Source organism: Coregonus lavaretus (genome assembly GCF_964263955.1).
Source record: "Coregonus lavaretus genome assembly, chromosome: 29".
Classification (NCBI taxonomy): domain Eukaryota; kingdom Metazoa; phylum Chordata; class Actinopteri; order Salmoniformes; family Salmonidae; genus Coregonus; species Coregonus lavaretus.
The window spans coordinates 21,626,970-21,653,427 of NC_140016.1; the positions used below are offsets into that span (position 1 = coordinate 21,626,970).

The 26,458-nt window shown below is 42.9% G+C and overlaps 1 protein-coding gene across 2 annotated transcripts in view; it reads right to left on the minus strand.

Annotated features, from left to right (window-relative positions):
* Positions 1-26,458, minus strand: part of LOC311105349 (fibroblast growth factor 13) — a 175,126-nt gene that overhangs the window by 32,994 nt on the left and 115,674 nt on the right. The window contains exons 1-2 of one of the 2 annotated variants that reach the window (XM_084147474.1): positions 15,290-15,482; positions 11,275-11,385 (exon numbers count right to left, since the gene is read on the minus strand). In XM_084147474.1, coding sequence (XP_084003600.1) covers positions 11,275-11,385; positions 15,290-15,476 — 298 coding nt within the window. In that variant the 5' untranslated portion in view covers positions 15,477-15,482. Of the gene's footprint in view, positions 1-11,274; positions 11,386-15,289; positions 15,483-26,458 lie in introns of those variants that run through there. The other variant, XM_084147473.1, reaches the window with a different exon arrangement.

The following is a 26,458-nucleotide window of genomic DNA, read 5'->3' on the forward strand; positions in this document are numbered from 1 at the left end:
TGTCCTATTGTAACTGCAAAGCTGTTATTGTAACTACTGCCGTTATGTCCTATTGTAACTGTAAAGCTGTTTTTGTAACTACTGCCGTTATGTCCTATTGTAACTGTAAAGCTGTTATTGTAACTACTGCCAATATGTTTAAAGTACCTGTAAAGCTGTTATTGTAGCTACTGCCGATATGTTTAAAGTAACTGTAAAGCTGTTATTGTAGCTACTGCCGTTATGTCCTATTGTAACTGTAAAGCTGTTATTGTAACTACTGCCGTGATGTCCTATTGTAACTGTAAAGCTGTTATTGTAACTACTGCCGTTATGTCCTATTGTAACTGTAAAGCTGTTATTGTAACTACTGCCGTGATGTCCTATTGTAACTGTAAAGCTGTTATTGTAACTACTGCCGTTATGTCCTATTGTAACTATAAAGCTGTTATTGTAACTACTGCCGATATGTTTAAAGTAACTGTAAAGCTGTTATTGTAGCTACTGCCGTTATGTCCTATTGTAACTGTATAGTTGTTATTGTAACTAGTGCCGTTATGTCCTATTGTAACTGTATAGTTGTTATTGTAACTAGTGCCGTTATGTCCTATTGTAACTGTAAAGCTGTTATTGTAACTACTGCCGTGATGTCCTATTGTAACTGTAGGGCTGTTCTTGTAACTACTGCCGTGATGTCCTATTGTAACTGTAAAGCTGTTATTGTAACTACTGCCGTTATGTCCTATTGTAACTGTAAAGCTGTTTTTGTAACTACTGCCGTTATGTCCTATTGTAACTGTAAAGTTGTTCTTGTAACTACTGCCGTTATGTCCTATTGTAACTGTAAAGTTGTTATTGTAACTACTGCCGTTATGTCCTATTGTAACTATAAAGCTGTTATTGTAACTACTGCCGATATGTTTAAAGTAACTGTAAAGCTGTTATTGTAGCTACTGCCGTTATGTCCTATTGTAACTGTAAAGCTGTTATTGTAACTACTGCCGATTAGTTTAAAGTAACTGTAAAGCTGTTATTGTAACTACTGCCGTTATGTTCTATTGTAACTGTAAAGTTGTTATTGTAACTACTGCCGTTATGTCCTATTGTAACAGTAAAGCTGTTATTGTAACTACTGCCATTATGTCATATTGTAACTGTATTCTCAGAGTTACGCCAACATCAGAGCCAAACAGTGGCTTTGCTGCTCTGTCCTGCCCCCTCCTCTTCTGTCCTGCCCCCTCCTCTTCTGTCCTGCCCCACCTCTTTTGTCCTGCCCCACCTCTTCTGTCGTGCTCCCTCCTCTTCTCTCCTGCACCCTCCTCTTCTGTCCTGCCCCCTCCTCTTCTGTCCTGCCCCCTCCTCTTCTGTCCTGCCCCCTCCTCTTCTGTCCTGCCCCCTCCTCTTCTGTCCTTCCCCCCCTCTTCTGTCCTGCCCCACCTCTTCTGTCCTGCCCCCTCCTCTTCTGTCCTGCCCCACCTCTTCTGTCCTGCTCCTTCCTCTTATGTCCTGCCCCCTCCTCTTCTGTCCTGGCTGGCACTAATTGTGCACAGTGCTGCCACATGCATGCCCTCTAGTAACAGAGGACAGGGTTTTCTGGGCTATGGGATAAAGACGGGCACATCTCTGTGTGAGGGGATTTACACAATCACACAGTAATATAAGGACACACACACTTCGCAGGCACACAGACACACACACACACACACACACACACACACACACACACACACACACACACACACACACACACCTGTCTATATGGAGCAGATAGGATGCCAGCAACATAAGGACAAGAGGAGTGGATATTTAAGGTGAAGAGACAAAGCTCTCTCTCTTCAACATCAGCATTGATATGTGTTTGTCATCAGCACTGGTCCTCTGCTTCTCTCTTTTACTCTTGGTTTACTGACAGGGCCAAGGAATTAGGTGCTAGGAACAACCACACAGGAGTCTCACCACAGATCCTCTCTATATAACTACTTCCTCCCTCCAGAGAGGAAGCCCATATAAGCAGTCCAGCTGTGATAGACTCTCTCCCCTGACCTTAACACTAAGACAGCCTCTGTGCCTTCCCAGGCTTCCATGGTAAACAACAGAAGACGAGTAGGGATTTCATCAAGTTAACAGCTACTACAACCCACTGTAGAGGTAGTACTGCAGAATGATGCCGTAAATACACCCTCTGCTCTCCTGTCGTCCTCCTCTCCTCCTCTCTTCCCTCCGTCTCTTGTCTCCTCCTTCCTCTCCTCTCCTCCATCCTCTCTTCCCCTGCATACCTGGGCTGATCACAGTCCCACTGGAGCCCTCCACCCTGAGCCACATCTGCTGCCTTGTCCACAGAGATAACTGATCTGGGATCAGCTAGCTACACTATATATACAAAAGTTTGTGGACACCCTTTCAAATTAGTGGATTCGGCTATTTCAGCCACACTAGGGTTGAATATTTTCCCAATATTTTACAAATTATCCATCCCGAGAAAAAATCACTTTTCTCCCGGGTAACCCAGTATTTCTCGCCAAAACCGGAAGTGTCATTCAAAAGCATTATAAAGCATATAAATATGTCTGGATTTGATTAGAGCTTTGATCGAAAATTCAAGCCTGATGCTACCTGAGCCTGATGAGCCATACATTAAATACATTTTATGAGCCCTACATTAAAGAAATGTCATAAGCCCAAGCCCAAAAAAGCCCACATGATTGTTCCGTTATCCATTACATACAGTGCCTTCGGAAAGTATTCAGACCTCTTGACTTTTTCCACATTTTATTACATTACAGCCTTATTCAAAAATTTATTAAATAAATAAAAATCCTCAGCAATCTACACACAATACCCCATAATGTCAAAGTGAAAACAGGTTTTTTGTAAATGTTTGCAAATGTATCAACAATAAAAAACAGATACCTTATTAACATAAGTATTCAGACCCTTTGCTATGAGACTCGAAATTTAGCTCAGGTGTATCATGTTTCCATTGATCATCCTTGAGATGTTTCTACAACGATTGGAGTCCATCTGTGGTAAATTTAATTGATTGGGCATGTTTTGGAAAGGTACACACCTGTCTATATAAGGTCCCACAGTTGATAGTGCATGTCAGAGCAATAATAAAGCCATGAGGTCGAAGGAATTGTCCGTAGAGCTCCGAGACAGGGTTTTGTCGAGCTGGCCGCCCGGCCAAACTGAGCAATCTGGGGAGAAGGGCTTTGGTCAGGGAGGTGACCAAGAACCCGATGGTCACTCTGACAGAGCTACAGAGTTCCTCTGTGGAGATGGGAGAATCTTCCAGAAGGACAACCATCTCTGCAGCATTCCACCAATCAGACCTTCGTGGTAGAGTGGCCTGACGGAAGCCACTCCTAAGTAAAAGCCACATGACAGCCCGCTTGGAGTTTGCCAAAAGACACCTAAAGACTCTCAGACCATGAGAAACAAGATTCTCTGGTCTGATGTAACCAAGATTGAACTCTTTGGCCTGAATGCCAAGCGTCACATCTGGAGGAAACCTGGCACCATCCCTACGGTAAAGCATGGTGGTGGCAGCATCATGCTGTGGGGATGTTTTTTAGCGGCAGGGACTGGGAGACTAGTCAGGATTGAGGCAAAGATTAATGGAGCAAAGTACAGAGAGACCCTTGATGAAAACCTGCTCCAGAGCTCTCAGGACCTCAGACTGGGGCGAAAGTTCACCTTCCAACAGGACAACAACCCTAAGCACACCGCCAAGACAATACAGGAGGGCCTATTTGTATAATTAGCAGACTGACGCATATGTACCTTTCATAATATTTCCCCTAATGTTATTAGCCTACCTCCTCTTTCTCTCTCTGTTGCTTCATTCGTTCCTCGCTTTCAACAGTTAAATGAAATAAGTTGCGTTGTCCTTATCTTCATCATTATAATGACATCCTTGAATAATATAGGACTAGAATTAGATGCAGAAGGCTTTCACTTCTCTTCCCGAAGATTGAATGGTTATGGGTCTGAATAAATAACTGCTGTAGCCTACCGCCATCGCATGATCGCTCTTCTTTCAAATTACCTGTGAGTTTTATTGGCTGCTGTATTTAACATTCAGAAAACAAGAGCTTGCGTCCTTCTTTGAATAGTCTATTGGTATAAGAAATTATTACAAAAATAATGTCCAGCAAGCTTTTCTAGTCTAGCTTTTCCTGCATGGGACGTTTTTTTAAGGAGAGGCCAGCGGAGCACAGGTGCGTGCGTATTGCACAAGAGACCAAGGCTATAAGTTAGAAGTTTATTATGCAAAACCCATCATTAATTAGCTAAATATAAGGCTAATGCTGCATTCAATTTATTACCTGAAAGAGGTAGGTTAGGACATCTGTATATACTGTAGGGCTATATATCAATCTAGAACAGGACTATCTATTTTGGATGCAATTTTAATGGAGTTGCTGGAGAGAGAGAAAGACTGCGAGAGAGTGCTCCTGTGTGCACTGATTTAATGTAACAATATTTGAGTGATAAGCTGTTTTAAACTCTGCAGCAGCAATTTAAAAATATACATACAGTCGGAAGTTTACATACACTTGTTGGTTGGAGTCATTAAAACTAGTTTTTCAACCACTCCACAAATTTCTTGTTAACAAACTATAGTTTTGGCAAGTCGGTTAGGACATCTACTTTGTGCATGACACAAGTCATTTTTCCAACAATTGTTTACAGACAGATTATTTCACTTAGAATTCACTGTATCACAATTCCAGTAGGTCAGAAGTTTACATACACTAAGTTGACTGTGTACCTGTGGATGTATTCAAGGCCTACCTTCAAACTCAATGCCTCTTTGCTTGACATCATGGGAAAATCAAAAGAAATCAGCCAAGACCTCAGAAATAAAATTGTAGACCTCCACAAGTCTGGTTCAACCTTGGGAGCAATTTCCAAACACCTGAAGGTACCACGTTCATCTGTACAAACAATAGTACGTACACAAGGATAAACACCATGGGACCACGCAGCCATCATACCGCTCAAGAAGGAGACGCGTTCTGTCTCCTAGAGATGAACGTACTTTGGTGCGAAAAGTGCAATTCAATCCCAGAACAACAGCAAAAGACCTTGTGAAGATCCTGGAGGAAACAGGTACAAAAGTATCTATATCCACAGTTAAACGAGTCCTATATCGACATAACCTGAAAGGCCGCTCAGCAAGGAAGAAGCCACTGCTCCAAAACCGCCATAAAAAAGCCAGACTAAGGTTTGCAACTGCACATGGGGACAAAGATCGTACTTTTTGGAGAAATGTCATCTGGTCTGATGAAACAAAGATAGAACTGTTTGGCCATAATGACCATCGTTATGTTTGGAGGAAAAGGAGGGTGGCTTGCAAGCCGAAGAACACCATCCCAATTGTGAAGCACGGGGGTGGCAGCATCATGCTGTGGGGGTGCTTTGCTGCAGGAGGGACTGGTGCACTTCACAAAATAGATGGCATCATGAGAAAGTAAAATTAGGTGGATATATTGAAGCAACATCTCAAGACATCAGTCAGGAAGTTAAAGCTTGGTCGCAAATGGGTCTTCCAAATGGACAATGACCCCAAGCATACTTTTAAAGTTGTGGCAAAATGGCTTAAGGTCAACAAAGTCAAGGTATTGGAGTGGCCATCACAAAGCCCTGACCTCAATCCTATAGAACATTTGTGGGCAGAACTGAAAAAGCGTGTGTGAGCAAGGAGGCCTACAAACCTCACTCAGTTATACCAGCTCTGTCAGGAGGAATGGGCCAAAATTCACCAAACTTAATGTGGGAAGCTTGTGGAAGGCTACCCGAAATGTTTGACCCAAGTTAAACAATTTAAAGGCAATGCTACCAAATACTAATTGAGTGTATGTAAACTTCTGACCCACTGGGAATGTGATGAAAGAAATAAAAGCTGAAATAAATAATTCTCTCTACTATTATTCTGACATTTCACATTCTTAAAATAAAGTGGTGATCCTAACTGACCTAAGACAGGGCATTTTTACTAGGATTAAATGTAAGGAATTGTGAAAAACTGTGTTTAAATGTATTTGGTTAAGGTGTATGTAAACTTCCGATTTCAACTGTATCTTTACAATTAAAAAACGAAGGTGACCCCTGAAAGCCAGATGGAGATGGGTAAATTAGACTTGCATTCGGTCTTTATATTACTGTAGCTTAGGCTATGCTGCAGCAAATGCAGGCCTACCTGTCACAAGAAACAAAGTTACCATGATGAGATGATAGGTCTACATGCATTGTGAACTGCGCTCCAATCTGAGATGGGCTGTCTGTCCCCACCCTGAGCATTGATGATTCATCATGCAGAGGCCAGATTTAGACATCACATTTAATTTTACAGTTCCATTTCACACCATGCTGTTCATATAAATAATGTATTTTAATTTACCGGTTTCTCTTAGTTATTTCTCTGGGAAAAAGGGAGTGGTTTTGGGCTGTAAATCCCGCTACATCTCGGTAACCGGGTTCCCGCCATTCAACCGGAGTGGTGTAAATCACGCCTCCATTGGACTCTGGAGAAGTGGAAACGCATTCTCTGGAGTGATGAATCAGGCTTCAGCATCTGGTAGTCCGACGGACGAATCTGGGTTTAGCGGATGCCAGCAGAACACTACCTGCCCCAATGCATAGTGCCAACTGTAACGTTTGGTGGGGGAGGAATAATGGTCTGAGGCTGTTTTTCATGGTTCGGACTAGGCCCCTTAGATCCAGTGAAGGGAAATCTTAACGCTACAGCATACAATAACATTCTAGACGATTCTTTGCTTCCAACTGTGGCAACAGTTTGGGGAAGGCCCTTTCTTGTTTCAGCATGACAATGCCACCTTCGAACACTTTTGGGATGAATTGGAATGCCGACTGCGAGCCAGGCCTAGTCGCCCAACATCAGTGCCCGACCTCACTAATGCTCTTGTGGCTGGAAGCAAGTCCCTACAGCAAGGTTCCAGCATCTAGTGGAAAGCCTTCCCGGAAGAGTGGAGGCTGTTATAGCAGCAAAGGAGGGATCAACTCCATATTAATGGCCATGATTTTGGAATGAGATGTTCGACGAGCAGGTGTCCACATACCTTTGGTACAGTATGCTACTGCTATTTTCAGAGGCTCTATGTGTGGTGTAACTGGCTTTCAGGTAGGTGGACTTAAACTCACTGACGTGAGTGTGGAAGGAAGTACTTTGTGGGTCATGTTTGTACGTTTCTTTTAGTTGATGTAGCTAAAGTTTTTTGTTGTTGTTGAAAGTATCAGTATGGGCATAGACAGGATTCCACTTCCATCATGGTATAGGCGACCCCATTCCTGCTACTGCTCATCCCCCTGCAGCACAAAGGGATATTTCCCCTTAATAATGCTCGCTTTACCTCTTCCCCTCTCTCTCCTTTTCTCTCTCTTTGTCTGTTCGCTGCGTGCTGAGACCCTCACACAGCTGCGGTAAACTTCATTTCAGGGGGATTACCAGCCAATCGGCCGCCTGGGATTTTCGAGAGGGGAAACTCAATTACTTGTATCTCACAGAACAGCTGAGGTTCAACACGTACATAACAGTAAGACACATGCCCTGTCCTGATAAGAGACTAACTACGTTCAACACGTGACTACATCTTATGGTATTGTTCTACTTCAAACCCTCTGTTTCTGTACTGTACTGTCTGAGAACCATTCATATAGGAGATGATTATGAAGGAACAAAGCAGACCTCAGATCATCAGCATTAACATTACTGCTCAAGATACAGAGAGAGAGGAGGGACAAATTAACACAGATTCAAATCTACATGAGGACAAAGGCTTCGCCTCCCAACCCCAAGCCATTGATTAGCCAATTAGATTAATGTGTGTGAATCTTGGTTTAAGGGCATAACCCAATTTAAGCAGTGTTATGACAGAGAGGAGAAAGAGGAATCACCTTTGAGAATGTCTTGAATCGGTGCTCCTTCTTTGGAAATGTGGAAATGAATTAGTATGCGCTGGACGATATTTTGCATAATGGTTCAGAATGTAGAAAAAGAAAACATTGTTTTAATGTTAAAAGGATTTGTTAATTCAATGCTTGATTTTCATTTGCCTCTCTAATGAAGCCTGCCTGATTTTAAATACTGCTTTAAAAGTTAATATCCCCCTGATATCTCAAATAATTCCATGCTCAAACAATTACCTGCCCAGATAGAGCAAAAGTTGGGCTGCTCTGGATTTGGTAAACAAAACTAAAAGAAAACATCAATGAACACTGCTGTATATTCATGAGTGCTACCTCAGCAATGTTAGAATGCTTGTTTGTTTGTGTGTGTGTGTGTGTGTGTGTGTGTGTGTGTGTGTGTGTGTGTGTGTGTGTGTGTGTGTGTGTGTGTGTGTGTGTGTGTATGTGTGTGTGTGTGTGTGTGTGTGTGTGTGTGTGTGCGTGCGCTTGCATTTGAGTAGCTCCTCTCCCACCATTACAAGGCACCATAGCTCAGAGAGGACTGCGCTCCCATCACCATGGAGACAAGAGCACACAGCGCCTAACAATGCTATTTTTGGACCGGTGCAAACAGCTTCACTTTTCTCCCCTTCTTATTCAGCCAGATCTATAATTTGTATCTTCCAAGTGGAAATGTTTTGGTTGGGAAAAGCAGGCCAATTGTTACATAACGTATCTTAATAGGACTGTAACTGTTAACGGGTCTATCTAACCAGCACTAGGAGACATGGGAGTGGGGAGTGGTTGGTGTGTGTTGTGCCTTCAGTGAGTGTGTTGTGTTCATTCTCTTTACTCTAAGTACGCTCACTCCCCTCTATGTTATTCACATCTCCCTCCTCCCACATCCCTCCCCCCTCTCCTCCCCCCTCTCCTCCCCGCGACGGCAACATAATAAAACCAGACGATTACCGAGTCTGTTATTGCTCCAGCTGACACGCAAGCTGCACAGAACGGGTGTTAATTTGTGTTATAGGAGTGTCATCTGGCTTAAGTGACTAATTGAATATAGTCGGGGCTAATTTACAGTCTCCTGGAATGCCACATTCGTTTACTGTCGGGGTGATGGTGATGCAGGCAGCAGCAGGTATTACATTAGTGCCCTGACAACGAACCACGCGGCGCCATGAGGCACGGGCACCGGGCGGGCACTTACGAGTCGCGCCAAGGCTGGAAGGGAATAGCGCTCTGGGCCTGATAATAGTCTACCTACCACTCTGTCAAGGCAACTCTAGTAGAGGTCTTATCAGGACAGGGTAGGACTGTTGTTCCTATAACAACATTTGTCCATTTTTTCTTAATGTGGTGTTTTTACTGAGGAGCGTCATAATGTCACAACATTATATGACATCCAACACTGTTGCCAGCAATTACAAAGCAGGAAGCAGCTGTCAGTAAATAGTCACTGTGCCGCGATCAGGACGAGTGCCTTTCTAACAGCCTGCACAGAAACCCTGGGACTCTCCATGTGCAGAGGCCCTCAAACATCCACCAGTCTGTACATCTATCTAATATCTACCTATCCACATGTATTGGATTGTGTTTGGGCTTGGTGGATGTATGCTGTTGTTTTGCTATCGATCTCTGCTTTAATCTGCCCATTGAAGAACGTAGCACCCTGAGCAGTGGGAGTACTGGTAGTGAACTATCAATAATGTGTGGATTACAAAAAGCCTGGTATTACTAAAGTCTGTAACAGATTAAAAAAGCCAATCAGCCGCTGTACTGATCTCCCTAAGCACAATCTAATGCTCCATATCATTGCTGTAAGCCACTTTCCATTCTATTGTTTGTCTCACACATCTCAAAGGCTTTAGAAAATCTGAGGAAGGGATAATATGGGATTCTAATTCCGATGAAGGATCCAAATAGACTGAACCAAATATACTGAGTGTACAAAACATTAGGAACACCTTCTTAATATTATCCCCCAACCCCCCCCCCCCTGGTGTTGAAAGCATTCCACAGGGGCCCATGTTGACTTCAATGCCTCCCACAGTTGTGTCAAGTTAGCTGCTTGTGCTTTGGATGGTGGACCAGGACCATTTTTGATACACACGGGAAACTGTTTAGCTTGAAAAACCCAGCAGCGAAGCAGTTCTTCAAACAAACCGGTGCGCCTGGCACCTACTGCCATACCCTGTTCAAAGGCACTTAAATATTTTGTCTTGCCCATTCACCCCACACACATACACAATCCATGTCTCAATTGTCTTAAGGCTTAAAAATCATTCTTTAACCTGTCTCCTCCCCTTCATCTACACTGATTGAAGTGGATTTAACAAGTGACATCAATAAGGGATCATAGCTTTCACCTGGATTCACCTGGTCAGTCTATGTCATGGAAAGTGCATGTGTTCTTAATGTTTTGTAGGTTCAGCGTAAGTCTATCTGTATGAGCGAGTGAGGAGATATGCAGTAAACATGTGTAGCAGTGGAGTGAGAAACAATTTCAGCAACAACTTAGTACAGCATGCAGAATGTACAGATCAATGCTGTGCGCTTCTTCTTTGAAACGGAATCAGCCAGGACATTTTATTTGATGTTACTGTGCCGATACACTATTTACTGTGTTGATGCACAGTTACTGATGACCGGGTTTATGTACAGGGGAAATATGATAGTCTGGAATCAGCATGGAGTAGATGGGTTAGGTTGATTGACAAGGTTGTTTTCATTAGACACCCAACGGAAGAAAACTGTCTGAAAAAGGAAGGGACTACCTGAATTTGTCCAATAACAAATGCTAGTTTTCGTTTTCCGTTGCAAAATGTTTTGCTACGATGTGCTGTAATGTAGGGTTTCCCAAACCTTTTGAGGCCGGGGGACCCCTTTTGTGATAGCAAATTCATCAGGAACCCCCTCAAAATCAGAACACAACTCTGACTTCGTATCGGAGAGAAAAAATTGCAGTTTCCAAGGTAATGTCCTGCAATTCTACACATTTTCCCATGGGGCAGAGAGACCATTTTTCAGTTTTAAAGCTTAAATTACAGTGCATTTATGTTCAAAACCATTTTTGTGAGGAATACAAGAAGTATTGAGTAAAAAAATGGATAATTGATGAAGTACTGTGGATCCCTGTGAGCCTCTCAGACCCTGTTGTGCATCTAAGGGTAGCCTATATTGTAGATTAATAATATTGAATTGTTTTGCACCCTCTAAACTTGTTCCACCGACCCCTTGGCCAAAATCGTTTAATCTGTTGTTGCTAGAAATATTTATATAAAACGATTCTATTTGATTTATTAGTATTATTTTTAGCCCAGTTTGGGAACCACTGCCCTAATGAATATGTCCCTGGTGTCAGCCGAGCAGAGGACTTACTGTAGCCATTGTCCTCTTCCTTCGTCCCGTCAATGGTGCCATCTGCTTGCAGCTGCAGGTGGAAGCCCTGTCGACTGTACAGCTTCGTCACGATCCCCTTCAACTGGGGTTCTGAGGAGAGGGGGAGAGAGGGAGGAGGGAGAAGAGGGGGAGTGTGAGATTGGATACAGGCTCTGATCCTGCATCAAGGCTTGTCTCATTCCTGAAGAAAGATGAAGTTGCATCAAGATGCTGATGTAAATTGTATAATCAAGGTGCTGATTTCAGTTCAGTTTTGTGCCCCCTCTCCAAATGGATTGGGGTAGGGTGAGATGATACTAGAGTTGTGCCCACACAGAATCCTTGTTCACCCATCCACCAGCCATGTATCTTATAACAAGATATCCTATCCTATAAGTCTGGCACGCTAGGTTATAAATCACATTATAAACTGGGTGTTTCGAGCATGAATGCTGATTGGCTGACAGTCGTTGTATATCAGACCGTATACCACAGGTACGACAAAACATTTATTTGTACTGCTCTAATTATGTTGGTAACCTGTTTATAATAGCAATAAGGCACCTCTGGGGTTTGTGGTATATGGCCAATATACCACGGCTAAGGGCTGTATCCAGGCACTCCATGTTGCGTTGTGCGTCAGAACAGCCCTTAGCCGTGGTATATTGGCCATATACCACACCCCCTTGGGCTTTATTGCTTAAGTAACTAACCAGTCCCCCAGTCCTGCTCCAATAGGTCCAGCGTAACCACATTCTCAGCTCTCCAAAGGCTCAAGAGACCAGTGCAAACACATCTCTGCTGATGTCTAGAAGATCAAGCCATGGATACTGGCGTATGAGCAAACAGTTCCTATCTCTACCACACACAGGAACAGGGAAGGACTAGGGAGACTAGAAAGGAAGTCTGGGTTTATTCCAAAGGGGCCTGTGGCTGCACCAGAGAGGATTAAACGGAGAGCATGTGCTTGAGAGTAAGAGTAAATATTTATCTAGGATAAGCACTGTTAGATTTTTTTAAATGTCCACTGTCCATATCATGTTTGTGTGCTCCCTAGTGAAAATGCCATGTCTTAAGATATGGGGTATCCAACTTCCTTCTATGGTGTAATGGATGGCCACGTATAGTGGGGAAAAAATTCAGTCCATCTATGCCATCCAAAGAAATTAAACAACTAAATTAGAGTGCCCTCTTAAAAAGTACAAATTCTGCTAGCCAATGGATCAGCAAAGTCAGTAGTTCAAACTCCTTCTAAAGAGGTTTTAGTTGGGAAGGCGGTGGCCTATATCTTATATAAAAAAATACTTGAAAAACCTGGAACTGGAAGTGTCTATGATGACACAAACTTGACATTTTGGTGTGTCATGTTCCACTAAGAGCTGTCCTTTCCCCGTGTCCCTTTCCCTAGAGGACTGTCCTTTCCCCGTGTCCCTTTCCCTAGAGGACTGTCCTTTCCCCGTGTCCCTTTCCCTAGAGGACTGTCCTTTCCCCGTGTCCCTTTCCCTAGAGGACTGTCCTTTCCGTGTCCCTTTCCCTAGAGGACTGTCCTTTCCCCGTGTCCCTTTCCCTAGAGGACTGTCCTTTCCCCGTGTCCCTTTCCCTAGAGGACTGTCCTTTCCCCGTGTCCCTTTCCCTAGAGGACTGTCCTTTCCGGGTGTCCCTTTCCCTAGAGGACTGTCCTTTCCCCGTGTCCCTTTCTCTAGAGGAATGTCCTTTCCCCGTGTCCCTTTCCCTAGAAGACTGTCCTTTCCCCGTGTCCCTTTCCCTAGAGGACTGTCCTTTCCCCGTGTCCCTTTCCCTAGAGGACTGTCCTTTCCCCGTGTCCCTTTCCCTAGAGGACTGTCCTTTCCCCGTGTCCCTTTCCCTAGAGGACTGTCCTTTCCCCGTGTCCCTTTCCCTAGAGGACTGTCCTTTACCGCGATTTACCACACCTTTCATCCCCTCTTTCATCTGCCTTACCTTTCAATACTGCCATTTCAACCCTCACAAAGGTTACCGCCTGGCCAGTACACATGCTTTGGCTATTTTTTGCACCACTGGCTCCCTACTATTGGAACCTTTTAAGACCAATACATCAGGAGGCTGACGTCTTTTCAAAGGCAGGGACTTTCGCCAAACTGTCAAAGTAAGTAATCTGAGTGTGATGCTGGGTAGCCATCTGGGTTAATGTACAAGCCATAAAGACCATTTCTTCAATGTTGCTTAAAGTGCATTGAATTGATATATGGGGATTGGAGGAGGAAATTGCTTGCAAGACTTCTTTATTTGTAAATTCCCATGTTACCTTCAAAACACACATTCACAAGGTGTTACATCACAAGGAAACAATGTATCAGAGACAGAGAATGGTGCCACAAGGTGAAATCAGCGGGCGGCTTTTTCTACCAGGAGACATGCTCAGGGATCTCATCTCACACACTCACTGACACACCCAAACACATTCACACCAAAACACATCCACACCCAAACACATCCACACCCAAAAACACTCCCATAGCCGCAACAGAAAAGTATCTTGCGTCCTCTGAGGTTCCACATATGTGTTACGTAAACCACACACTCCCTGTCCCCGTCCCCTCCCGACTCTACAGTCCTGCCTCAGGGAGGGGGAAGAGGGGATGAGGGGAGGTGATAGAGTGTACTGGCTGGTATCATGGTGTGTGTCCAGCTCTGATGGAACACTGCAGGGTAGCTTAGCCCCAGCTGCCCGAGCAATGCACCCCCAATCTCCTCCACTCCACCCCCACCTGCATAATGCACTTCCAAAACAGCCTGAAACAGCCTGTGAACTTGATGGGAGAGGAATTAACTGGAGATCATTTAGGTCTGAAAGCACAGGGCTGAGTCACGCTCAGCAAACCTCAGCGGTGCTCATTAACCAAGGGCCACGGCTTTGTAGCTTTGTAAACATTACAGAGAACCAGCCATAAGGTAGTGCGGAGATGTAGCACAGCTAATGGTCAAACGCAAGCTGGTCTGTTTGACTCTCTACTCTGGTGCTGGTTGTGCATGTCTGGTTCTGGTTGTGGATGTGGTTCTGTCTGGACGCTGTAAGCAGCAGTGGAGGCTAAGCCTTCACTAACTACATGAATCGCACCTTGGCGGAATATACTGCAGGGACTGAGAGCTCTCTTGGGATGCCTTATCAGTTTTCTGTTAGAGCACAGCTCTGAAGTACAGGCAGCGGACTATACTGCACTGTCTGTACAGAAAATGTCCCTGGAAGTTTTTGCTGGTTGGTTTTGAAATCCAAAAAATATTAAGTTGAATACATGTGTACAGGATGTGCTAAACTTCACAAATTGTGTTTGACATATTCTTCAGAAAAGTATAAATATCCTTCATCATTTTCTACACTTGGTGAAATTACACGAAACGATTAAAATGCTTGGGTGCCTGCTGTACATCCTGCGTCCCATTATAGTACTCCAAAGCAATATATCTGCATAGAGGCTTTTTGAAGCTTGCTCATTGTGGATTCAGACAACAGACATAAGCATGCCAATGATATTTAAAGACCACAGTGGGCTTGTGTTATGCTCTAATCCTGTTTATCTGGCTCTATTGTCCTGGCCCACCTGGGATTACATGAGCAGACACTGAGGGATAAAGCACAATATAATACATAACTTAGGTAGTTATTAAGTACAGTCTGAAATGTCATAGGTCACCCTTTTGTGCATGAACTAAAACACATATCCATAGGGAGACCTTCTCACTGTCTTTCCTGTGATCTAAATCTGTATTTATAGATTTTGATTAACATTCTATTGATAATATATATATATATATATATATATATATATATATATATATATATATATATATATCAAATCATTTATTCATTTTACCGTTTTTCCTATACCTATATAGCCACTTTGGTTGTCCAGTGCCCCTGATATTTGGCGAACAGAGCAGAGTTGGTGAAAGTGATGATGAAACAGAGGAAATGGCAACAGAAATCAAACATATGAATTGTGATGGTCTAACGAAATGATCTACACCCAAAACAGACCTGGTCGCCTCCGTCTCCTCTTCTTGGAGCCAAAGAGTTTGACCCGAGAGAACATAGACAGCCGGCTCGGTTTCTCGCATGGCTTCGTCTTGTTCGGGCTGCTAACGCAGCGGCAGGCATTAGATTTCTCCCGCTCCCTCGCCTGCCTTTTCTGCCGAATAAGGGAGCTGGCTAACGCTGCAGCCATGGCCAGTTTGACGGTTTTCCGGAGAAAACTTCCAGACTATGAGAAATGTTCTTCTCTACCTCTTCCTCCCAAGCCCAAGATGTTTTATTGAAAATCTTTCTCAAGGAGCAGTGATCATCCAAAGAGTCCTCAAATGCAAAGCGCAGTCATTGCTCGTTAATTGTGAAATAAATATATTAAATTCTAAATGCAGTCAGTGCGTAAAAAAGTACCTCCACTCTTATTCAAAATGATGCCAATTAAATGTTCTGTAAGTTGATAGTATTTCTGATGGTTTTGTTGGGCGTAGCTCGGTAACGGTGCATCTTATCTCCGGAAAGAAAAAGCAGTCCTCAACAAAAAATGATGAGACACATGTTCCACTCTCGTACAGCACAAATAGTGGCATTTCATCAGCATCATAACTAACGCGTAGCTGTTTCCCTAAAAGCCGTTTTGCACCATCCCACAAAAGCAGGGACCATGCACATGAAGAGTGGCGCAGAGGCAGGTGGTTGTGGACGGCGCTTAATGCGCAGCCAGAAACACCTGGTAGAGAACGCAGAGAGAACGTTTCCAATGCTGATGTTTTACCCCTTATCTTTTTGGTCGTTAATCTCCCTCGTCACGGGCAAAGCGCTGCTAGTATAGTGCATGGACTAAACCAGTTTATTAGATAGAGCGACGGGTGAGGAGAGAGAGACTAATTATTATAGAGATTCAATTAGTTTTCCCTCTCTTGTTCAAACGAGGCGACATATGAAATAAAGCGCTTCATTCCAAACACAGTATCAGACCCCAGTGCATATTGCACAGTCTCACCTACACTGCTGCGCTCGGAAGGAGCATCACACGTAGACGCAGAACAAGCTCGGGGGGAACCGGGAGGGGGAGTGGGGGTGGAGGGGAGCAGGAGAATATTCTGGTACCCTCTCGCTCTGTCCCTTCAATTATTCAATACCGATTCAATGAGTATGCCTTTTAGGCATAACCATTACGCATACGAAAGATTCATCAAAAAAGTTGGGGATGTTACGCTCATAAAGCGTAACCCTCGCAGTTGATCCCGTAGCCTACACTAAGTAATACACAATACATCTTCCTTATCATGCATTGTCATTATCCAATTAGCAATGGTCCCTGCAATCATTTTAGCACTTTTAATGATGTGTGTGAGATAAGCAAGGCGACCTGCATGCCCAAGCTCCACTGCAGTACCTTGTACAGCGACACTGCCTTGAGATTTTTCCCACCCCCACCTGCTTCACTGCAGACACCCAAACAAACGTGACAGTGGTACTCAAGCGCGAGGCACAGTGACCAATGACTCGGGACTGTCGGCAAAGCCCTGACACAGTCGAATATGGATTTGGCTACCTCTGCCACCTATACACTCAGGTGAAGAAAAACTCTGAAAGCAGCCACTGGCATAAAACAACACAGGGTGATAGAATAAATGACTCTTGGGCTGAAACATCGTCAATATGCCACATCCTGTCGGTCTGTCTGTCCCTAGAGAAGGGTGAGGAGATGAGCATGTGGCTACAACAGGAAGCTCGCGCCCACATTTTTTACCAGCGCGTTGCCATGGCAGTCTGGCCTTTGCCTTGCACCAAGGAATTCCTTGCCTTGCACTTACGGCTAGGTCAAAAATATACGTTATGCTTATTGTTATCTTCAACCTAGACTGAGGGGAACCTACACATCTTTTTATCAGTTATTTACAACAAAACAATGTGAGGATGTTGATGATAATGATAAACATACGTTTGGAACAACTTCGAAATGTAACGTTTGAGAAACATGGAGGAACGTCTAATTCTGACGTGAGACTGAGAGCTGGTAGTGCATGAGAGCAACTCATAACAGCGCACGCCCCTGATTCAATCTATCTACATTTTACACGCGGGCGTAAAAAAATCGATGGCACGCAACTCAGTGAAACTGACAGTGATCGAACAAATTCTCTCATGACAAGACAGGAGTCATATACTGCTATTGCATCAATTGCTAGATCAAACGCATGTAAGAAGAAGCACCCCCTTACTGACAAGGCTACTTTCAATAACTCCCTGAAGAAGCAGCAGTAGCTATCCTTCCTATTCCTCCCTTTAAACCGTCTCTGTTTCCTCTCTGTGCATCATCTCGGAATCAAAGCCTCCACAAGGGTGCCACCTACAGTCCAGATCTGAAGCTGCCGTACTCAAACTTTACATGATTAATAGATCAATAGTGCTGTACATTAGTAGGCTATTGCATACACTGCCACACACGGAAGCCAAAGACCTGAAAAAATGGTAACAAAGACCTGAAAAAATGGTCACCAAAAAAGACATTGTAACAAACCTGTTACGATCAATTACAAATAAATTAACTATTTTCCAATCATGTTAACAATCCATCTATAACAGTCATAGTGAATAGACAATATTAAAAGCAGGTTTCTGAAAAGGCTCAAGACTCCAGAGTATAACGACAGCCTACATATTTTACTAGAAAGTTAGGTAGGTAATACTTTTTCAAACTTGATCATCCAATAACATAAACCTGTGTGATCTGTTGTAAATATATAATCTTTCAACATACATGCCGTTTAACATATTACCGGTATGTTTGTTACAATTGATATGCACCAATATGTACAATTTCGAATTCTATCCGTCAACTTCAGCAAGTTTTATACATAGCCTACTACACATCAACTGAATATAATAAACGTTCGACTTCCAACTAGTTCTATTTGGTAGACATCAACCACACACTTCTATTGCTGAGGTCATCTTTACTTCAGCACCATGGACAGCTCCGTCAAGAGGCCGTGCGACTCTGCCGCTCCACAGTGCTCAACCGTCAAAAACAACCCTCTTCTGCCACAGATCATGCAACAAAACACAAAGTAAATCGGATATTCTTATAATCGAAATATAAGAGTATCCAATGTGCATCAGAAAGTAGGCTATATCTCTAGAAGCCAAACAAACTGAAAGAAAATGTTCAGAAACACTTGGAAATGAAAAGAGCTGCCTACCTGACGCAGATTTTCTCAAAGGAAAAGTCTTGCTTCTATGCATAACTGAAGCCAAGAAAAGTGTCCTCAATATGAGCAAACAGTCGTCGGATCTTGGAATGAAAGCAAGAAGATGCTACAAAAGTTTAAACCATATTATTCAAAGAACTGTCATAGGCGTAGACGGGGAAAGCGTAGAGGCGGGGCCAGCAGCAGATGCAGAAGATCATTAACGGGCGAGCATTAGTGAGATGCCATTATGACTTTCTAAAATGCTCATTAAAGATGCATTTGGAGGTCTTGTTGATCCGAAGTGTAGTCACTAAACTGCTGTGCTCTCTGGGTCAGAAATTAAGAAAAGTGATCGAAAATGCTCGCTGAGATACTTCCTGCCTAGAGCAGAGAATAGTTTCCTCTCATATTACAAAAAAATGGATGGAAAACGATCCTTTAATGTTCCGGGTAAACCGGTTAGGCAGGGCCTGTCCACTTTCCACTGAAATGCATTGACGTATATCAACGGGAGATTACAATAGCCATTAGCAGATGGTTTTTACATGGGAGCTCTGTTTTTCTGGACACTTAAGAGGGATTTTTTAACAAACTGGTACAGTATTAACATTGGCCTTCCACACTGTACATGGCTTTATCACATAAACTGCCATTGCCAAAGGGCAATCAAACACAGAAGATAATTGAATCAGGCCAACTTGAAGACATGATTCAAGAGTTCTTATAGTAAACAACCATATTTCATGTCTAATCAGATATAAAATACGAAATATAGTTTACTAAACTTTACTTAGAGCTCTATTCAATCAGCATCGCGGAAGTACAGCTTTACAGCGTGATTGAATATTAAAGGCAATGCTCCCGCTTTAGAGGAGACTGCATTCACGGTAAACGCTGCTTGTCGGCTCAATCGGAAATTACCTTTACATTTCTGTCGCGGAATCTGTAACGCTTCAGCTTTACAGCTTGAATAGAGCCCATAATGTACATAAAGTATAGAAGAAAATTACTCTCCAAGACAAGCATCAGTCATTGTAATGGTCTATATATGAAGGCCTGAAGCGTGGTGAATGTGGTGCTCTTGTATAATGTATTGTACTGTAGTCCTTGGAGGCAGAGGCAGATCCTAGCCAGCATTAAACACTAGATGGCGGAAGTGACTTGACTTCGATTGCTAGAGCACTAGCCATTGCCGATGCCAATAGACTGCGCTTTAAAAAAAAAGCCTTAGTTGAGGCCTTGACCCCTCAAAGTAATGCAAAGGATATATATACTAGTAACTACAGATCATGAGAGAAGAAACATTAGTGGGCATACTAATTTACTAAAAGTTAATAATATGAATTTGCTGAAGGGGACCACTATTTGCCCTTAGCACTTCTACATGTATTCTATATAAATAAAAATAAATAAATTGGTCATTTAGCAGACGCTCTTATCCAGAGCAACTTACAGGAGCAATTGGGGTTAAGTGCCTTGCTCAAGGGCACATCGACAGATTTTTCACCTAGTCAGCTCGGTGAAAGCCTCCCTACTGTTATCTTATTTTACTTTTTTTCTCAACACTTTTTTTGTTGTTGTTTTATTTTTACTATTTTGTTAAAAATAAATGCACTGTTGGTTAAGGGCTGTAAGTAAGCATTTCACTGTAATGTCTGCACCTGTTGTATTCGGCGCATGTGGCCAATAAAATTTGATTATATTAGATTTTATTAGAACCAGCAACCTTTCGGTTACTGGTACAACGCTCTTAACCACTATGCTACCAGCCGCCCCATATATGTTGTATTGAAGGTCAGAAACATTAGATAGGGATATTTGTGCATAAAAGGGTCGATATGTCAACGGAAGTGGATGCATTAGTTTTCTCCTCTACTGTCGTAAGCCAGAATGCATCAAGCTGATGATGAACACAGGGGACCACGGTCCTTAAATAGATGGGAGTGATCAGGACCCTCTCTATGGTACAGCATGACGGGACAGACACTTAATTCACCTCATAAATATGTATGTATGTAGTATGTGCCTTCAAAAAGTATTCATACCCCTTGACTTATTCCACATTTTGTTGTTACAGCTTGAATTCAAAGTGGATTAAAAAAAAAAATTTCTTACCCGTCTACAAACAATGTACCCCATAATGACAAAGTGAAAACATGTTTTAACATTTTTTTGCAAATCTATTGAAAATAAAATACAGAAATATCTCATTTACATAATTATTCACACCCCTGAGTCAATACATGTTAGAATCACCTTTGGCAGCGATTACAGCTGTGAGTCTTTCTGGGTAAGACTCTAAGATCTTTGCACACCTGGATTGTACAATATTTGCACTTTATTCTTTTCTATATTTTTTAAGCTCTTTCAAGTTGGTTGTTGATTATTGCTAGACGGCCATTTTCAAGTGTTGCCATAGATTCTCAAGCCGATTTTAAGTCAAAACGGTAACTAGGCCACTCAGGAACATTCACTGTCATCTTGGTAAGTACCGCCAGTGTATATTTGGTCTTGTGTTTTAGGATATTGTCCTACTGAAAGGTGAATTTGTCTCCCAGTGTCTGTTGGAAAGCAGACTGAACCATGTTTTCCTCTAGGATTTTGCCTGTGCTTAGCTCTATTCCGTTTATTTTCATCCTAAACAACTCCCTAGTCCTTGCCGATGACAAGCATACCAATAACATGATGCAGCCACCACCATGCTTGAAAATATGAAGAGTGGTACTCAGTGATGTGTTGTGTTGGATTTGCCCCAAACACAACGCTTCGTATTCAGTACTTAAAGTTAATTTCATTGCCACATTTTTTGCAGTTTTACTTTAGTGCCTTTTTGCAAACAGGATGCATGTTTTGGAATATTTTTATTGTGTACAGGCGTTCTTCTTTCCACTGTAATTTAGGTTAGTATTGTGGAGTAACTACAACGTTGTTGAGCCATCCTCAGTTTCTCCTATCACAGCCATTAAACTCTGTAACTGTTTTAAAGTCACAATTGGCCTCATGGTGAAATCCCGGAGCGGTTTCCTTCCTCTCAGGCAACTGAGTTAGGAAGGACGCCTGTATCTTTGTAGTGACTGGGTGTATTGATATACCATCCAAAGTGTAATTAATAACTTCACCATGCTCAAAGGGATATTCAATGTCTGTTTTTTTTTTTACCTCCCTGGTCTTTGTTGTTGAATTTGTGTTTGAAATTCACTGCTCGACTGAGGGACCTTACAGATAATTGTATGTGTGGGGTACAGAGATGAGGTAGTCATTTAAAAATCATGTTAAACACTATTATTGCACACAGAGTGAGTTCATGCAAGTTATTATGTGACTTGTTTAGCAAATATTTACTCCTGAACTTATTTAGGCTTGCCATAAGAAAGGGGTTGAATACTTATTGACTCAAGACATTTCAGCCTTTAATCTTTTATTAATTTGGAAAAATGTCTAAAAACATAATTCCATTATGGGGTATTGTGTGTGGGCCAGTGACACAAAATTGTAATTTAATCAATTTTAAATTCAGGCTGAAATACAACAAAATGTGGATAAAGACAAGGGTCTGAATGCTTTCTGAAGGCACTATATGTATGTCTGAAATGTCAAAGTGAAAATTTCAAACTTCAGAAGCTTTATTAATACATCTCAAATCCACTACAAGTTTGACATTTTCTGCATTGCAGGAAAGTTCTCCTGCAACAATGAGATTAAATTAAAATCCTACATCTGTAGGTAGGTAGGTATGTATGTATGTATGTACACTACAGTCTCAACGTTAACAGTGAAGAGGCGACTCCGGGTTGCTGACCTTCTAGGCAGAGTTGCAAAGAAAAAGGCATATCTCAATGCCCATCTTAATCTTTTCTTTTTATTGGCCAGTCTGAGATATGGCTTTTTCTTTGCAACTCTGCCTAGAAGGTCAGCATCCCGGAGTCGCCTCTTCACTGTTGACATTGAGACTGGTGTCTTGCGGGTACTATTTAATTAAGCTGCCAGTTGAGGACCTGTGAGGCATCTGTTTCTCAAACTAGACACTCTAATGTATTTGTCCTCTTGCTCAGTTGTGCAACGGGGCCTCCCATTCCTCTTTCTATTCTGGTTAGAGCCAGTTTGCGCTGTTCTGTGAAGGGAGTAGTACACAGCGTTGTACGAGATCTTCAGTTTCTTGGCAATTTCTCGCATGGAATATCCTTCATTTCTCAGAACAAGAATAGACTGATGAGTTTCAGAAGAAAGTAATTTGTTTCTGGCCATTTTGAGCCTGTAATCGAACCCACAATTGCTGATGCTCCAGATACTCAACTAGTCTCAAGAAGGCCAGTTTTATAGCTTTTTGAATGAGCACAACAGTTTTCAGCTGTGCTAACATAATTGCAAAAGAGATTTCAAATGATCAATTAGCCTTTTAAAATGATAAACTTGGATTAGCAAACACAACGTGCCATTGGAACACAGGACTCATGGTTGCTGATAATGGGCCTCTGTACGCCTATGTAGATATTCCATAAAAAATCATTCCTTTCCAGCTACAATAGCCATTTACAACATTAACAATGTCTACACTGTATTTCTGATCAATTTGATGTTATTTTAATGGACAAAAAAAATGCTTTTCTATCGAAAACAAGGACATTTCTAAGTGACCCCAAACGTTTGAACGGTAGTGTATGTATGTATGTACTGTATGTATCAATCTCCATAAAACCATGCCATCTGTCCCATGCTCTGCCCATCCATAATCCTGCCATAGGATAAGTGGCCCCCAACAGGGACAAGAGGCAGACCCCCAGGTTCTACTACAACAGTCTGTGTCTCAGATCCACTCTGGATAAGCTGAGACCATCAGTCAAAAGGACAGGATAGCTTTATCAGTGACTACATATTTTTACATTTTAGTCATTTAGCAGACGCTCTTATCCAGAGCGACTTACAGGAGCAATTAGGGTTAAGTGCCTTGCTCAAGGGCACATCGACAGATTTTTCACCTAGTCGGCTCGGGGATTAGAACCAGCGACCTTTCGGTTACTGGCACAACGCTCTTACCCACTAAGCTACCTGCCGCCCCATGAATACTGGGGAGAGGTGGGCTGCAGTACACAACAGTAATACTAATAGAACGTCACAAAAGATGCTGGAAAGTGTCTTTCTACGTGTATCTTCAATCATTCAATCATGCCTGTCTTTGTCTGTGAATGGAATAAGCATGTGTTTAACTCAACTGGTTGCTGGCTGCTCCTGTGATGAGATGGACTACAGATACCTTGCTGTCCGGTAATAACATGATCATGGCATACGTTTCAACTTGGGATGTGAGCGGTGAGAAAGAGAGATGGTCACCCTGCCTCTCAGGGCTGAGGCGTGTGTGTGCCTGTATGTGTTTGCAAACCAGGTCTGTGTGTCCAGCAGTGTGCCAGCCTGCCAGGGGTCCATTAATGACTGTATTGCCCAAGAATGCCAGTCTAATGTGGCCTGCTGGCAGCACCACTTGGCCAGCGGCACCGTCACTGTTCTACTAACTACACACCCAGCCACAGCCTCACAGGAGGGGGAGGAGAGCCTCCATGGACAAGTCCAGTACAAACACAGTCAATTATTGCTATTAGTGCAACAGACACGGTCAGTATTGTGTCAATACTAGTAGTTCCATAAAAGGCAAACAAGTACAACGCCAAGCTGTGAGTACAATCAGCAATATACTATAGATCAATGGAGAGAGACAGGAATGCTGAAGCTAGATGTATTGGACTGCCGAACCATTGGTGTTGTGTATGTTTTGTATACAGGATGGCTGTGAAGTGAGTGCCAGGCTGACAGTGACCGTGTAGGCCAGGGTACTATTGTGCCGCCTGCTGCCATACAAAGGCACACAGACGGAGCACGCCGATCCCAGCGCAGTGTGCTGCTCAAGCTGTGATATTTCAGACAGCACTACACAGCCTGCCTCCGTCATTTTGCCAGTAAACAATGTCATCACTGATTCCTCAGAGAGCGGGTGCTGTTACATATTCTACCCACTAGGGTACTGTGTTGCGGAGTGCCACGAGATGTGGTATGTCCTCCCAAGGTTGTGGACCTTGGGCTGTGTTTACACAGGCAGCGCAATTCTGATGTTTTTTTCACTAATTGGTCTTCTTACCAGATCAGCTCTGAAAAAGATCTGATGTGAAAATATCTGATGTGATAAGATCTGATGTGATTGGTCAAAATTCCAATTAATGAAAACAATGTCAGAATTGGGCTGCCTGTGTAAACGCAGCCATAATGACCTCTCCCTGTAGATATGGCCAAACAATTACTGCTGTCTCCTTTTATTAATCACACCAGTCTATCAAGATAAATCATTGTTAATGGATTTCTAATTTGGGATTGAGAGGAGGCAGGACTTGGGGGACAGGCATTGTTTGTAGTGAGAGGCTTAAACCTGATAGAGAGCAAAGCATCACAAATAAGATTGGTAGCATCCTGAGTGAGTACATTACAATTCTTTAAAAGTCAATTTTGGAACATTATCTAAATCGTTGCATTTCAAAATACTGAGCTCAGCGCAACAGCTTCCTTTGTATAGTTCTGGCTCAAAGGAAGGACCTACCATGGATGAAGAACAATGTGGCATAAGCTCTAATTGATATATAGTAACAAATGAGGCAGTTTCACTCTGCTTTGCTGCAGGCTTCTGAGTGCTTACAGTTAGCTGGTTCTGCTGGTAAACAACAGCTACAGCATCCATGCTGCAGCACAGTAGACTAGTAGACCACTGCCATGGAGACAACCAGTGTTGCTATGGAGACATCCTCAAGGCTCTGTGAGGAGAAGAGCTGGATCCTATTTGTGGCTGAAAGGCTGGACCACAGGGCTGGGCTCACAGCCCCAGAGCTCTCTGCTGCCCCCCCCCCCCCCCCCCGCCCCTCAGGGCCTGGAGGACTGACTGCAACAGCAGATAAAGACATGGACCAGGGCAACTGGGACTGGTAAAAGGCCCTGGCATTACCTCTCCCCCAGGGTATTGACTATGATGTTGGGGAGCAGCTCCAAGCTCCACCGTGGGGACTAATGACAAAGCAGAAGAGCAGCTCTGAGCTCCACAGTAGGGACTAACAACAAAGCAGAAAAGCAGCTCTGAGCTCCACCGTGGGGACGACATAACTACCACCAAAAGGAGCAGCTCATTGTCTAAATACATCAACTTGTTTGTATTTGTCCACAGTGGCATTTCTGCTATTTCAGAAACAAAGATAATCAAACATAGAAATAGCAAAAGGGGAACAAAGGGCTGTGAAGTCCATCCAACATCCAACATGAATTCAGTACTGTCTGAACTGTATGCCAGTCTCCTTCCTCACTAAACCACTGTACTGTAGCATCTAGGCCTTACATCTCACTTAAAGCACACAGGAAATAAGCAGAGTAGCAGACTAGATCTAATACCTGGCTATTACCATATTCCCCCTCACTTTTTGCCTAGCAGATTTGGAGAAGTCTGAGGATCCAAGTCTGGCAGAGTAATTATGGAGTGTTCTGTCTCAGAGGAAAGGGGGAACAGACGTCAATAGTCTTAGACGTCAATGGAGACTAATTATAAGAACACATGGTGCTATGCAAAGACTAAAAGCAGAGTTGTTCTGCCAAACTTTCTGACTACTTGACTGAGATAAAATGGCTATTGATCAGAGACTTTGAATTCTTTCCAGCCACTATTAATATTCATTCACATGCCTCAAAAGGTATGACGTGACGCTGATCAGACCTCGGTTTCTCCATCTTTCTTATCAAATTGCACTTCCACCCTCACTCAAACCTACAAATAATCAAGAGAAATGTCATTCGAAATAACTGCATAGCATTCCGAAATGGCAATCCTTGATTCCATCCTTGTCAATCATGACTTCATACACCTGCACTCACGTCAATGCATGTCATTTGCCTTCCAGCCTAAAGCAGTGGTGCATGCCGGCAGGTTCCAGTCTCTTAGCAATACACTCACAGTTACGCACAC